At 44.8% G+C, this 14,879-nt stretch overlaps 1 protein-coding gene across 3 annotated transcripts in view; it reads left to right on the top strand.

Annotated features, from left to right (window-relative positions):
- The window catches only part of INPP5A (inositol polyphosphate-5-phosphatase A), a 182,043-nt gene that overhangs the window by 97,042 nt on the left and 70,122 nt on the right, over positions 1 to 14,879 (top strand). For all 3 annotated transcript variants that reach the window (XM_033066179.1, XM_033066180.2, XM_033066181.2), the window contains exons 6-8: positions 2,299 to 2,402; positions 6,676 to 6,728; positions 10,193 to 10,312. In XM_033066179.1, the coding sequence (XP_032922070.1) occupies positions 2,299 to 2,402; positions 6,676 to 6,728; positions 10,193 to 10,312 (277 nt within the window). The remainder of the gene's footprint in view (positions 1 to 2,298; positions 2,403 to 6,675; positions 6,729 to 10,192; positions 10,313 to 14,879) is intronic.

The raw sequence follows: 14,879 nt of genomic DNA, 5'->3' as shown, positions 1-14,879 counted from the left end.
ATTAATTCTTTTTGTTCTCAGCAGACAGATTCTCTCTGCTCATGTAATTGAGGGTACAGGGTCTTCCTGCCCTGAAATATTTGCACAGTAGTTCTGTGTATGTACAATTCCAGACTCAGCCAACATAAGTCCTGCTCTTACCACTGGTTCCAGTGCTGAAGGAATATTTTTGCTGTAATATCCTAGACAGAGTGATCTGAATTTTGACAATCCACATGGGGACACTCCACAGCAGAGCTGGCACTCCTGGGAGCCTGGGCTTTGTCCCCAGCAAGAGCAGCTCTGGGGTGCTCAGGGATGAGGTGTGCTGGGGACACGGGGGAGGCTGGGGGCTCCCAGGTGGTGCCAGCCCCTGGGTGGGACACTTTGCTGTCCCTGTGTGGCTGGTGATCCATTCTGGCTTGGTGTGCCAGTAATGTGGGAGCTGGCTCAGCACACCTGAGCCCTCAGCTCCATCTCTGGAGGAGCAGCAGCAGTTTCACCCCAAGCTGCCCCTGAAGGTCCCTCCCAATGGTCACAGACAGGAGATGTCCTGCTCCAGCAGTACCTGACAGGGAAAGACAGCTGCCTTTGGAAAACAGGAGCTTTCTGCATCCATTAGTCCTTTGCTGGCAGCTTATTTGCTGCTGTACAGCTTTTAAAAGAAAGTGTAAGAATTTTTTAAAAGTGAGAAAATGGAAGAAAAAAGTGTAGAGGAAAAGAGTTCATAGGAAAACAATAAACAGATGCTTTAAATGGTCACTGCATTGTTTTGCTTGGCAAAACGTTAGCAGAGCCAACTGGAATGTGAACTATGCTCATAAAGGTGGGTTTGGCCCAAACATCATTTAGAAGGAAAAAACTCTCAATAAAACTGTGAGGAAATGGGTGAATCGCTGTTGTAAGTCACACTCTGTTCTTGTAACAGAGCAGAATCCATCTCCCAGCATAGGGTTTGTAAAATATGACCCCAAAGGCTCCCATCTTTCAGGGGAAATGTAAAACTTGCCTCTTCTCTCATGACTATTGACGTTTTCACAGTGTATTAAGCTCTTAAATCAGAAGAAAAATCCAAATGGATACAAACATTCTCTGCACAAAAATCATTATGAAATTCTGGTTCTGTTCAAAAGCGTGCAAAAAATAGATGTTTATACACAATTCAGTATTCCTGGAACATCACTGTTGCTTTTCAAAATTCACTGCACAGTTGGATGTGACTGAATACAGACTGGAAAAAAAAGATTGTCGCTGCTTTTCAGATCTCAGGAAGACATATCTGCATTTTAAAACAGGAGCAGTTTTCTCCTGCAGCCTCACATATTATATGTGTAGATCTGTTTTCACAGTGGTCAGAGCCCCAAAAGTTTGCTTGCCATTTAAACTAGTGCCCAGCTGTCTGTTCTGCAGGGATGTCCTCTAAGAAGGGGGGTTAGGCCAGTTCCAGTTGACCACTTCTTGCTGAAAGGGGCACATTCATCCATTGATGATGTACTCAGAGCGGTGCCAGATCAGTTTATCAGGATATTTGTTCAGCTGTCCTGTGGGAGCTGGGCCTCAGAGGGGTTGGCATGTACAGAAGGATAGATTTTTTCCCCAAAGACCTAGTGCTGCATTACAGTCAATGCTCCTCAGATATCCAGCAGGACTGAACAGTTCAGGACTCTTGATAATACTTGGAGTTTTACTCTGACACATTCCCAGTTGAAACTGGATCCAGGTGAGGAGGTCCAGCACAACCTCAGCTGTGTCTCAGGAGTTAAACTTGGTCAGGTTCTCACCTTAGATATGCCAGTACATTGTTCTCATCGGGTGAGAAACCAAGCACAAAGTGGATCAAGAAGGAGAGTCTCGTTCATGACTGGGCAGATCCAGAGGAGTCTGTGCTGTTTCTGTCTGTGGTGAAACTGCTCATTGGAGACTTTGGGTAGTGATGTGCATCCCCACTGAGTCTCTTGTACAAGTCCAACACCCATTCCTGCTGGAAAAGCCCAAGCCTCACGTGCTGGTGGCCAAAGGGTTGATCTGAAGGAGCCTGGGGGCTCTCAGAGTGATCTGAGGTGCAGAGATCAGAGCTGCAGCACTTCACAGGCTCTGCATGGCAGAAATGACAAAACCATGAGTGTGTAACTTCTGTGTGCCTGATAGAAACAGGGGTGTTTATTTTCCCTCGGAACAGTTCAGTGCCTGCACATTTTTTATAAGATCCTGTTGATTTACCAGCTGGTTTGCAGATGCTTCTGCTTTGCCAGTATGCATGAGAAGATGCTCATAGTGCTGAAGTTATCTATGTTAATTTTGATTTATCTCTCTTCCTAGCTAAGAAGTATAAAAAGGTTACTGGGAAGGAAATCTACTCTGACACATTAGAAAGCACACCCATGCTGGAAAAAGAGAAATTTCCACAGGATTATTTCCCTGAGGTATGTACAGAACTGTGAAGCATTCCCAAATATTAGCTTTGATTTGGATTTCCTCTTGCTGCTGTTGAGCAGGTCCTCTCAGTGATAAGGGTAGAATCGAATTTTTGAATTTTGTCTGTTGGTTTCTTGACACCTGTAATATGTGTTTTAAGTCATGAACTCTCTTTCCTTTGATGCTTCCTTTAACTTTGTCAGCTTTAATTTCTTACATCTAGAACATGGGTGTTTAATGGTTAATATCGTTCTCAAACCAAGTGAATAAATTTGTTGGACTTTGGAACTTTGTGGATCAAACAGACACATCACAACTTTAATAAAAGGAAGAACTAAATAAACTACTAAAATTAATTTAGAATTTGTAAATATACACACTTAGAGATATTTACACAGTGCTTGTGTGCTTGGCAGAGCATTGCATAAATAGTCAGAGGATTGACTGGGTGAAGGTTGTTCTTTTTATTCACTTTGATATTAAATTATTTCTTTTTATATCTCAGTACTGGAAGGAGAAGTGCCTTTGACATAATTTTGCAAATGGTTTACTTCCTATGAATAAGCATCTCAAATACTTCCTTGAAGTTAAATATTACATCATTTTGAAGGAACTTGATCTGGCTCATCAGGTGTTTGTTCTGGTCACAGTGAGCTGCAGCAGTGGGTGACAGCAGTGAGCTGTGAGGTGACTGCAGTGCTGTGAGGTGACTGCAGTGATATCACATGTTTTTCTCTACACAAATGTCAGTATTAGCAATCACAGTTAAAAGGCCGCACAGTCGTGCGTGTTTTGGAAATTTGTGTTTACCCAGCAGAAGGCATCAGCAGCACATTTGCCCAAACATTGCACTGACATGCTCTTGTGTGTTTTAGCCAGACCTTTCATATCACATCTGCAATTTTTTGTGTGAGAAATGGTTTAAGACTGATTTCTTTTTATTGCAGTTGTTTAAGGATGATCTAAAAGTAATTACAGTGATTGAGGCATAATGCAATTCAAAATAATTACAGCCCACTGCATATAAAACTAACAAAACTTTCTGCCTTGATTTATGGGTCCTCTTGGCAAGGCATAAACCTCAAATGATGCCTCTGGGAGCAACACTCCAGATAATGTTAGGCCATTTTAAAAAAGCAGATTTGTGTAGTCTATCAGGCCTGAGTAATTTTTTTTTCTCATAGTGAGAAATTGGTTGTTATCATAGATCACAGATACTGCTCAAAGCTCTTATGAAGGATGAATTAATTTCACTAATGCTTTAATGCAAACCTTTCATGGAGGAGGCTGTATGGTGATAACCTTACTGCGGTCTCTCCTTTCTCAATTATGATTTATGTTGTCTTTTAGTAGATGAAACTGCCTGTATTCACAATCCATCTGCTGGCTAAAGGAATCCTATTAACAGAGGATCTGAGGAGAGACTTAATAATATAAGGTGAAAGATGTGGTATCCCCTTTCTGGGACATGAAGTAGGATTTTTTTTTTCCTATTTTAAAATGTAGATCACTCTCTAAGAGCATAAGATGACCTATGTCATCTCCACCTGGTTTTATGCTGGTTTACAGATGGTGTAGCAGCTAGTGACTATTTGTTAAAGTAAAAATAAAGATTGTTGTTTTGAAATCTGCAATAAAAAGCAAATTTCTCTTTCCTCCTTTCCAAGCTATAGCTCTTCTTTACATTCTGTTTCCAAAACTTTCTGCATTCCAAATACTTCATTTAGAAATCCTAAAGCACCCACATGATTCAACAATCCGTAAGGCATGTTGTTCAGCTGCAGTGTGTATCTGAGCTGAGGATGGCTCCATGTCAGAGCTGCTGAGCTCCAGCTCTGGCTGCCTGAAGCCTGCTGACTTCTGCACTCCTCATGGCACAGGGACAGGTTACTGATAAGTGAATTCCTTCCTGAAGTGAAAGGAGTTGAGTGTGTTCAAGTTATGAGTAACCAGAGGTGGTGTGCAGGCTGGGGCAGACACCAGCTGCACAATGGAACAAGTGTTATTTTACAGTACAGAGGCACAGGCATGCCTGCTTTACTCAGCCTCAGCTCTGTGACCATTTCCAGTGGGAGCTGAAGCTCTCCCTGGTCTCCTGTGCTGGTTTTTCTCTGGCCAGGTAAAAGCCCAGACCCTCCTGGTTCTGCCCAGCACTTGTTTTGGCAATGACTCTGGAGCACTGTGGAGCTGCTGACTTCAGACAGTTACTGAAGCAGCTGATCTGGGGTAGGAGAGGAGGTAATTTTGAGGTAGGAGGGACATTGTACATTGCTTTTGTGGCCAGCTGCCATTCCAGAGCTCTGTTTGCTGTGCAGTGGAGCTCTGAGGGTGCTGAGCACAGGGACGTGGGCTCCTGTGGCAGCTCTGAGAGCAGGAGTTCTCACCATGGCAAGGAAGGCTGGTCAGTGCTGGTATTGCTCAGTTCCTTGGCTGCTCCTGCTGCCAGAATTTGGCTGATTCCCGTTTCAGGTTTCCCCCTGGGCTGTGGTGCTCCTTTAAGGAGCTGCAATTACACTGCAGTCATCACCACTTTAATATGTCTTTCCTTCATGCCCTGCTTTGTATGGTTGAATAAACCCTTTCTGGGTCACTATTTAATTTGATATGGTCCCCCTCAGTAAAATGATGGAGAAAAGATGAATTAAGGCTCTGTGCTGGTCATTATCAATCATGGTTTGTGTGCATTACTTATTGCTCACGGTGCTTTTTGACATTAGCCCTCTCTAACCTCTCTCTTCATGTTAATGCTGCCTGCAGGTCCTTTCCCCCGGTGTAGCAGGGGTTATTTATGGAGGTGGTGGTTCTGGGGGGTTTTAAAAGGTCAGCACAATCTCCTCAGGGACTCTATCCACAAAGGAGAAGCTGGCAGAATGTAACTGCCAGTTTTCAAATCGTGATTTTAAAACCTGTATTATTTTGGTGAGGACTCCAGACAGGGAGGTGTCAGAGCTCGGTTACACCTGGTGCTGGTGCTGCTGCCCTCCAGCAGTATCACGAGTGTGGGGAAGGCTTTGGCAGGACATGCTAGAGTTTGTGCTGTCAGGAAATACAGATTGTGTTGCAAATGTAACACAATTGGCTTGTATCAGCATAGGCTGGTGTTATTATTTGAAATATAATTATAGTGGTGGTGCTTCTGGTTGGTCTTTGCTGCAGTTGCTGTGTTTGAGCCCAAGCAGAAGGGGAGAGAGGTGGGTCCCTCTCACCCAGGGGTGGCCAGGAGATGCAGGCTGGGATGGACAGGGCTTGGAGCAGCCTTGTCTCCTGCAAGGAGTCTCAGGCCACAGCAGAGGAAAAGGTGAAAGTCCCTCCCAGCCCAAGGCAGACTGTGATTCTGTGATTTGTTTTAAGAGAGCCTGGTTGGGTTTGCTGAGGCCCTTCAGTGTCTCAGCAGTGTGTAGCACTGAGGACTGTCTGTCTGTAGAGAGGAGGGTAAACACACCTGGCCAGTGCCAGGTTTGGGGCAGTGGTGCCTCTCACTGGGGATGCTCTTCTGGCACTGGCAATTTATTCACTATAAGAGTCACAGTCTTTTGCTGCAGAATCGTTGGCACCATTATTTAGACCCGTGTGGTGCAGTGTTCATGCCCAGAGCACGTTAGCCCAGGCACACACACACTGTGAACAGGGAATGAACAAAATGCACAATCTCATCTATTTATGGAAGCTTGTAGCTTGTGGCAGTGGCTCAGAAGAGGTGCTGAAAAACCTCTTTTTGTGTCATAAGTGACATGTATGGGCACAAGCTGAATTGTGGCTTCCTTGCTGATGGTGTGGTTATGATGAATGGAATCTTTTACCATTATTTAAATTCTCAGCTTCTGTAGCAATACTGGGTGGCTTGGCTCTGCAAGAGAAATCGCTTTCTAGCAGATCTCATTCATTTTAATTTGATGTAAATCTCTGATAACATTTTACAGTTCAGGTAAAATTACAAAGAAAACATTTGTACATAGGCAATAAGAATTTTCTGGTTTAAGCTGAGCATAAATATAGTTGGAAAGCTTTCCTATTTTGTTATTTTTCATCTGTAAACAACTGGCAGGGCTTTTATTAATTTTACACATAAGTTTGTAACTGCTGCAGGACCAAAAATATATTTAATTCCAGGATTTATATAAGACACAATATCTGTTTTAAGGGTACCTCAGTTTGTATTCAGTGCTTCTTGGTGATAATGTATGGGTGAGCTCTGCTCCATTTTGTTCTCTGTGTCAGTACATTTCACTTCCACAGCGATCTTTGCCTAAAGTGACTGGTTCTTATTCACTTATTTTTCAGTGCAAGTGGTCCAGAAAAGGTTTCATTCGAACAAGGTGGTGTATTACTGACTGGTAAGTTGCATCTTTGTTTGTGATTGCATTTGTTTTCTGTATGTGTGTTCGCAGCTGTTTCAGGGAGGTGTTTCCATGGGATTGCTCTGTCCCTAGAGCGCTGTGAGCAGTCCCTTCATGACCTGTTGGACACAGTGCCCAGCGAGCTGCAGTGACCAGAGGAGCTCTCGGTGGTCACTGGGGCCGTGGGTGCAGCCCAGGGTGGAGCTGACCCCTGAGCCTGCTGCTCACCTGGGCAGGTGCTGTGTGCAGCCCTCACCCCGGGCTGCTGCACAAAGTGCTTGTTCCATGGGCACCCCTGGAGATTTCTCTGAGCCTACCTGGAAATCCTGCAGATTTCTCTGAGCCTACCTGGAAATCTGGCCTTGCCTTTTTATGGAGTCTTAGCTCTGGTCTTTGCTTATGTTACAGTCACCTACGTGTCCATGAACATCCAACACCTTTCCCTTCCTCATCTGATTGTTTCACGTCTTATAATTGAAAGCTTGGTTTGGAAATCTCATTAATTGTTATGTAGGCTGACTTTTGAGTGCTGAACAGTGTTCTGGCTTTGTTGGCATGAGCATGTTTATTTAATTAAGCAGTCTGTGAAAACAGAAAAGGTGCCAGGTTTTTTCCTTTTATAGACCTCTGACGCAGAACCTGGGCAGGCAGTTGGGTGATAATGTAGGTTCATGTTAATTTTTCCAGATCCATACGTGTGGGGGGTGATTCCACACTAGGTGATTGCAGAAGTGGGTATTAACAGCAGATGGTAATCTGGCCTTTGCTCTTGTACCATGACTTCCCTGGGTTCTGTCTCTTCTGTCCTCTGGGATTTTCTCTCTGCTGAAAAGACAACATGAATTTATTTTTAGGCCTTTCCAAGAAAAAAGTGTTCTTCAGAGACAGATTTAAATGTAATGTTTCGTTGTGGGGTGTTAAAAAAGGACAGTCCTTGGCTGTGTGGATGGTTGGGCTGTGTCTGTCGAGGGTGTGTTGGGCAGTGAGGATGAGGAACCTCACAGCTCCTCCCATGAGCTGAGCCATGGTGGTCGATCTGTCTGGAATAATTTGCAGTTATGATCCACATGTTCTAACAAGGTCTCAAATGTTTCTAAGGGGAAATTGAAGGGACGAGTTACTATCAACAATTTCTGAAGAATGAAAGTGAAATACCTTGGAAAATACAAGGGATTATAAAATACACCTGAGGAGGTCTGAGTGCATAATGTGGCTCTTCAGGGTGTGATGAGTGTTTGCACCCAGTCTCTGTGTATATGAACAATATATATATTCTGCCCATTTTCATAATCATGAAAATCAATTTTATAAATCATGACTTTTAATCAATGCATTTCTGCATTCTAATAGGTCAATAAAAATAGAGCCCAGGCTCTTGTTGTTAGTACTTCTGTGTGAGTTCTTGAAGGGAATTATTCATTTTCCCTACCTAGGAACATATTGTTACAGAATGTACCTCTTGCACTAACAGGGGACTCCCAAAAAAACAGAAAAGTGACCTTAACAGACTTCAGAGAACTGTCCTTTGTCTTGGTCTGTGATCAGTGGTCTGCTCCAGCTGAGTTTCTCTGTGAATCCATTATTCTTCATTAAATTATCTTTAGTGTGGACAAAAAACTAAAGAATCCTGGGGCATTAATGAGTTTTTGCATTATGCAAAAATGAAAGAGAACTCCATAATTACATGTACTTTTATTTTTGGGGTTTTTTTAGTATCTTGGCTATCAGGTGAAGGTATTTGTTTCTATTCCAGTGGTTGTCAGTGTTTTAGCAGGTGCAAGGTAGTGCACTGAATGCATTATAGTATTAAATATAGTTCACAATTGATAGGGAGAGTGGAGTAGAGAATGCACTTACAACATTTAGGTAGGCACCAACCTTGGGAATGTTTGCAATTATATCAGTGGTCAGAATCAGCAACCAGAATATTTTGATGTTCTTAAGGAGGTAATGTTGGAAGATGACAGGGAAATGCAAAGCATTGCACTTTGAGAGGAGAATTTAAAAGCACCAATACTATTTTGGGAATAACTGACTCATTACCCCTGCTGGAGAAAAGGATCAAGGGAGAAGGAATTGAATATGGATCATTATTATCTTCCTGAGATGTGTTAATAGGTAGATCCTGTGAAGGACACGAAGGGAGAAGGCACAGTAATTATTGATGTGAGTGCTGCCAAGGCCTTGATGGAGTGTTCTGTTTGGCTTCGAGTGCTGTGCTCTAGGTGTGCTGCAAGAGGACAGGAGAGTCAGGAGTGGAGCAAGAGTTTGGGTGGGGGAGAGAAGCTCTGGCTGACCACAGCAGGGACACTGGGCTGTCAGCCCTGCAAGGAGGGGCAGCAGTCAGTATAATGTGCAGGAAAATAGATAACATGATGAAGATTTGAGTTTAAAGACGAGGAAGTGCAGGTGGAAAGTCCTTCAGCAGTAAATTGTAAGGACAAGCATGTTTTAGACCCATGGGATGGGTTATGGGTAGATTTGCACATTGGTGAGGTGGGACCTGCTTGTGCCACAGGGATTCTTTCTGTTTGTCCTCCAGACAGACAGGACTGGGTATCTCAAGCTGTTTTGTAGTTCTGTGATCATTATCTCTTTATCAGAAGGTTAGTGGGACTGCTCCCATCAGTGTGGGCTCTCTGGACAGGCTGTGCTGTTCCCTGGAGCCAGGGATTCTCAGCAGGATCTCTGGCACAGCCCTTTGTGTGAGTGACCTGTGTGTCTGTCCTGATCTCACTGTCCCCTCTGCCACTGTTGCTGTGTCCAGGTCCATTCCCAGCTCTGCCATGGTCTGGGAAACCTCCCTGAGCACAGCCTGGGGTTCCTGCTTGGTGTCTGCATGAGCTGGAGCCCGTCCCTGTGCTGCTGGCAGGCTGCAGTGGGCTGGGGGCTCAGGGGGCTCTGGTGGCCTGAGCAATGTGGACCCAGCAGTGTCCTGGTCCCTGGAGGTGCTGTGAGTGCTGGCTGCTGCTGGCTCAGCGTTCCCCACCAGGCAGAGGTGCAGTCACACTGACGTGGGAATGTCCTCCTGTCAGTAACATTCTCCTCTCAGTAACTTCTCGTGTTGTTTATGGCAAAGCCACAGTTGTACTCCACACTTAGCTGCAGCTTTGAAAATGGAAGTTGTTTGTTTATGCATTCAATTTTGTTTTGAAAACATTTTAGTGAGAGGGTGCTGCCAGATTTCAGGAACTGGAACTGACAAATAGCTTTTCATTTTCATGTTATACATCCTTTATGCAAAAGACTTGATGGAGTCTTACCTGTGGATGAGCTGTAATCTTGATGGCAGTCTCTGACAATTATCATAGCTTAATCTACACAGTTCTTCTGAGTAAATACTGAAGTAATTTAAGAGTGATACATACACTAAGTGCTGTGTTGAATGCTTTGCTGATGCAACAAATGTTTTTTTTTCTTTTATCCTGAATCATTTTATTTTTTTCCTTTTTTTGTCATAGTGCCTTTGACTTGGTAAACATTCATCTTTTCCATGATGCTTCCAATTTAATTGCTTGGGAAACAAGCCCATCGGTTTACTCAGGAATACGGCATAAGGCTCTTGGCTATGTACTTGATAGGTATGTATTAGCCTTTCTGGCCTCTTTCAATCTCTGTGTTCATGAGCAGCTATCAAAGATGTTTCAAATGGCACACTCAGAAATGCAGGGGGGTGTGTTCTGTCACCTGAAAGTGCTTCCTGCTTGCCAGAGTTTTCTAGACAGATCACTTCATGACACTTCCTCTTTAAAGTCAAATTTTGATCGTGGGGAACCACTCTGAAGTCACCAGAATTGCAGAGTAGGAACCACACTTACTTTCTAAATGTGGTAGGTAGATCAGCTTATTTTTAGGCTGTGTGGACTCTAATGAAGCTGCCATTCAAGTGCATCTTCAGTTACAGAATAACAGATTAATTCCAGTTGGGAGTGACCTCTGCAGGTCCCTTATTCACCCCTGCTCAGAGCCGGGCTGGCTCCAGCAGCTTGTCCAGCTGAGCTTTGAGCAGCTCCCACATGGCGCTTTGTAGCTCCTCTGAGCCACACATTGCTGTGTCTGACTACCCTTGCTGTGAAACTTTCTGTCCCTGGTACCCAGCCAGAGTTTTCCTCACAGTGGTTTGTGCCCATCACCTGGATCTTTTGGCATGCACTGCTCAGCAAAGTCTGGCTTCTTCTCTCTGTAACTACCAAACAGATAAAGCCAGCAAGGAGTCCTCATGTAGACACACCTTTTCTGCAGCTTGAACAAACCCAGGTCTTTGAGACTCTCCTTGTGGGTCCCTCCACACGGAGCTTTAATCTCCACACCAGCAGGGAGCCCATCTCAGCACTGCGTGGTCAGCACTGGTGTTAGTAGAGGGGCTCTGATGGTACCGCACAGCTGGGTCACACAGCACAGAGGAGTCCCCAAAACACCCAGAAATTTAGAGCTGTCCTGGTTATAAAGCCAGGAAAAGGACAGCTTTCTTTGAGTAAGAAAAGAATGTCTCTGTGTGGGCATGGGTGTGTTGGCAGAGTGAGCAGGTATTCATTTCTCTCAGGAGGTGCCAGTCAGCTTCATGTCAGCAAACAGAGCTTTAGCTGGAGAGCAGCCGTGGCACACACTGCAGTGCACAGGAATACAGCACCAGGGTTTTCCTGCTGTTTTCCTGCCCCCAGCCCATGTGCCAGGGTGCTGCTCCAGTCCAGTTCTTTAACTGGACCCCCAGTGTGGGTGGCACCACTGCTGCTGCTCCTGGGGCAGGGGCTGGGCAGGGGCAGCTGGCCAGTGCCACCCTGTCCTTCCCAGGGCAGGGAATGGGGTCCCAGCCCAGCCAGGGCTGCTGAGCCCATCCTGCTGCCCCAGGCAGCCTTGTGGCTGTGGCCAGGGCCAGTGCCCTGCTGGCTGAGGAGCCTCTTGGGGAGCCCTGCCCGAGCCTGCTGTGCCTCTGCTGCCTGGACCTGCTCCCAGGGCATGGCTGGGCCATGGGAAGGCATCCCTGGCCACAAACAGCTCCTGGGGCTCTCTCTGGAGAGCACCTGCAAGTTACAGACACTCCTGAACAAAGTACTTTATGTGTTGGAAAATGCCTCATAGCCATTTTTCCCTGTGCAGCTTTTCACTGGAGGAGGTTCTGACATGTTGCAGTGCAGTGTAAATGCCTCTCCAGTCGTGTTCCTTGTCAAGTTTCCTTCCTGTCCGTGGGATTTCTGTGCTGTAAGGCGGTAGGTGGGATAGTGGAGCCTGCCTTTTCCCCAGCAGGGGGCTGAGCAGGAATTTCTCCCAACAGGAGTTTGCCATCATCTTTGGGATGATCCAAGGGTGAACAGGAAAAACCCAGAATTGTCTTTCTCTTGCATCGCTTGCAAAAACTGCTCACACCGTTCAAAAATGCTGGAGGCACTTGGAAGGTTTGCATAGGTGGGATATATATACATATGTCAAAGACCCCTGATTTACAGAACAGGGACTCAGGAAGATCAGATCTGCTCTTAGTGCAGGCTGAGTGCATATTCTTCAGTTCTGTTGCATAGGGATTTCTATTTCATTTTTTTCTTAGCTCCGTGGGTCTCCTTTCCCTCTCTGATGCTTTGCACGAGGGAGACCTGTGCAAACCTCTTGCATTATTTATTGCAGGCTCGTTTGCAGCATACAGTGTGCTTCATTAGCTGATTTTGGCTTTGGACCTCCCACGATGCCCTGGCCAGGATGAGGTGCAAGAGCGCGGTGTCAGTGTCAGCTGTGGGTCAGGGATGTCACGATGGTCTATCATTAAATGTGACACTGCCAAAACCTGCCCCGGCTGGGCTGTCCTTAGAAAAGGAGCCCTGCTTTGGGCTGCTGGGTGCACACAGCTCGGGCATGAATTGTTCATTTTGGAGCAGCCAGCCGCAGATCCGGACCTCCACCGAGCGCTGCCGGGCTGGGGGCACAAAGGGGGAGTTCTGCAGCACACTGAATAATGGGAAGCCCCTTTCATGGGCAGGACTAACCTTTTGGCAGCCACCAGCACACTCTATTCTGATCTGCTGATTGGGGAGGACAATACACTGAAGCTTACTTTGAATGAATGCTGCCACCAACAGTGTCCCCATTCAGGGGCTTTGGGAACCATCTTTGGCCATTGTCCCCCAGCACTCCCTCAGACAGCAGGAAAAGGGAAAGTGAGAGCAGCTAGAGGGGGGGAAGGACTTCTTTTCTTGGCTTTAATCTCTCTTTAAAGCTTCATAGATCTACATTTCCAGCTGAGCTACTGGAACTATGCAGTGTCAGATAAATACAGAAGAGAGAGGTTTCAAGCTGAGCTTTCAAATCCCCTTATCTGCATGAACTAATAATGCAGATTTAGTGCTGTTAAAAACAGAGACTGATAAGTCTTTTCCTTTAAAGCCTTTAAACTGCTAAAGAGCATTTAACAGCGATGCAGTTCAAACCCAATGAACAATGCTGAGAAGGAAAACAGTTTAATGAGCTAAACCTTCACTGAATGAAACAGAAACACCTTCTCACAGTTGATTTAGGTCACTGTGGGAGTCAGTGAAAGCTCAGTTGTGTTCACGCTGCATCTTCATAAACATGAGTTATGTACAGCCTTTTATCTGGGCAGCAGCTACCGCAGGAGCTTGGGATGCAAACCAGGGCAGGGTTTGCAGAAAAGCTCAGATGGATCTGTTTAACTCTTCAGATTGCCAGGGAAGTTGCTATCTCCACAATTATTTTAGTCCCAAAGTTTTAAGGCATAAGGAAAAAGCTGTGCAACATCACAGCCTTGGTGAGCCGGGGGAGGTTGGGGAAAACCAAGGAGAAGAATTGGGGGAATGATACCAAGTGTGTTAAAAGTTTTCTCCTGTGTGTAAAGTCTGTAATTCTAATAGCATGTTTGAGGAGTCGACAGGTTTGTTCTTTTAGCTTTAATAAAGCTTCTGCTTTAATGAAGTTTGTCCTGGAGTGATTTCGCTTTAATAGCATTAAAATTAATTAAATAGAAAGAACTCTTTTAAAGGCAGCTCACTGGTATGTGCTGAGCCAGGTTGCGTTTAATATTTGCCACTTAGCAAGGGAGAAGACGTGGTGTCTTTAAAGACCAAGAGGATTGGAATTACACTGTTGTTAAACAAATATTTGCTTGTATCTTTACAAATACGTACACAGCATACGTGTAGAAAGTTGAGGTGTGTAATGAGTCTCTGACAGTGCAAACCCAGACTGAGCCCCCAGAAGTCAGTTCTGCTGTTCCAGGTAGACACAGGTCTGCAGTCAAAACTGAATTTGTTTAAAAGGAGATAACAACATCTGCTTTATTTTTTGTGGGGAAAAAACATTCTTCCAAGCCTATTTTGGATAATTCCCATGTACAGTAAGCCCTGTTTGCATAATACTTGGTTTTTTGTATTTTCTGAAGTTGGAGGATGTCAGCTATAGGTAAGAGAGGAAAATAATTTACATTTTGGGTTAATTTTTCTTGCATCTGTTGTAACCAATGCTTGTGCATTTCATATATTGGTACATTAGTCATGTCCTGCAGCCACTTGACAGGGAAAAGTGCATGAATGCAACACCCAGGCTGGGAGGGAGGAAAAAGCTGCAGGATGGGGCCCTGCAGAGTGGAGAGTTTGGGAAGGGCAGGACGTGAAGTGTTAGCCTGATCTGTGGCTCTTGCTGTGCCAGCCATCTAAACTTCCTGAAATTATCTCGAGCATTGAGATCCATAAAATGAGTGTGGTTTTTTTTAATGAAAGTGACAGTGCTCTTCTGTTTTCCTATTGAAATGTTCCCTGGCCTAGTTCAACAGAAACATTTTTACATTACAACTGTGAAATCTTGGCATAAAGCTCCCCTTTGTGCCCTTCATTATTTTCTCACAAATATAGTCCATTGTCACATAGCTGAAGTTAATTTGATCAACATTGGGACATTTAACTTTTATGTCCGGTCAAAGGAGCTGTTTCATGCTGATTTTGAGTATTGAAAAGAAATGATTGCCAGAAAAATAATGTTACTATTAACAATTCAGAGCAATTAGTTTCCCAGGGAGAGGCGATGTGATGCACTGGCTCCACACAACTATTCTTTGTCATTTTATGGATGCTCATCAGTCAACTGTCACCTCTTCTCAAAGACCCCTCCAATCTAAATGTTTCTCTTTGGGCTTTTCCCAGAACTAGC

Source organism: Catharus ustulatus, chromosome 8 (assembly GCF_009819885.2).
Source record: "Catharus ustulatus isolate bCatUst1 chromosome 8, bCatUst1.pri.v2, whole genome shotgun sequence".
Lineage (NCBI taxonomy): Eukaryota > Metazoa > Chordata > Aves > Passeriformes > Turdidae > Catharus > Catharus ustulatus.
The sequence above is the reverse complement of the archived record's forward strand: the minus strand, read 5'-3'. Positions and strand labels throughout refer to the sequence as shown.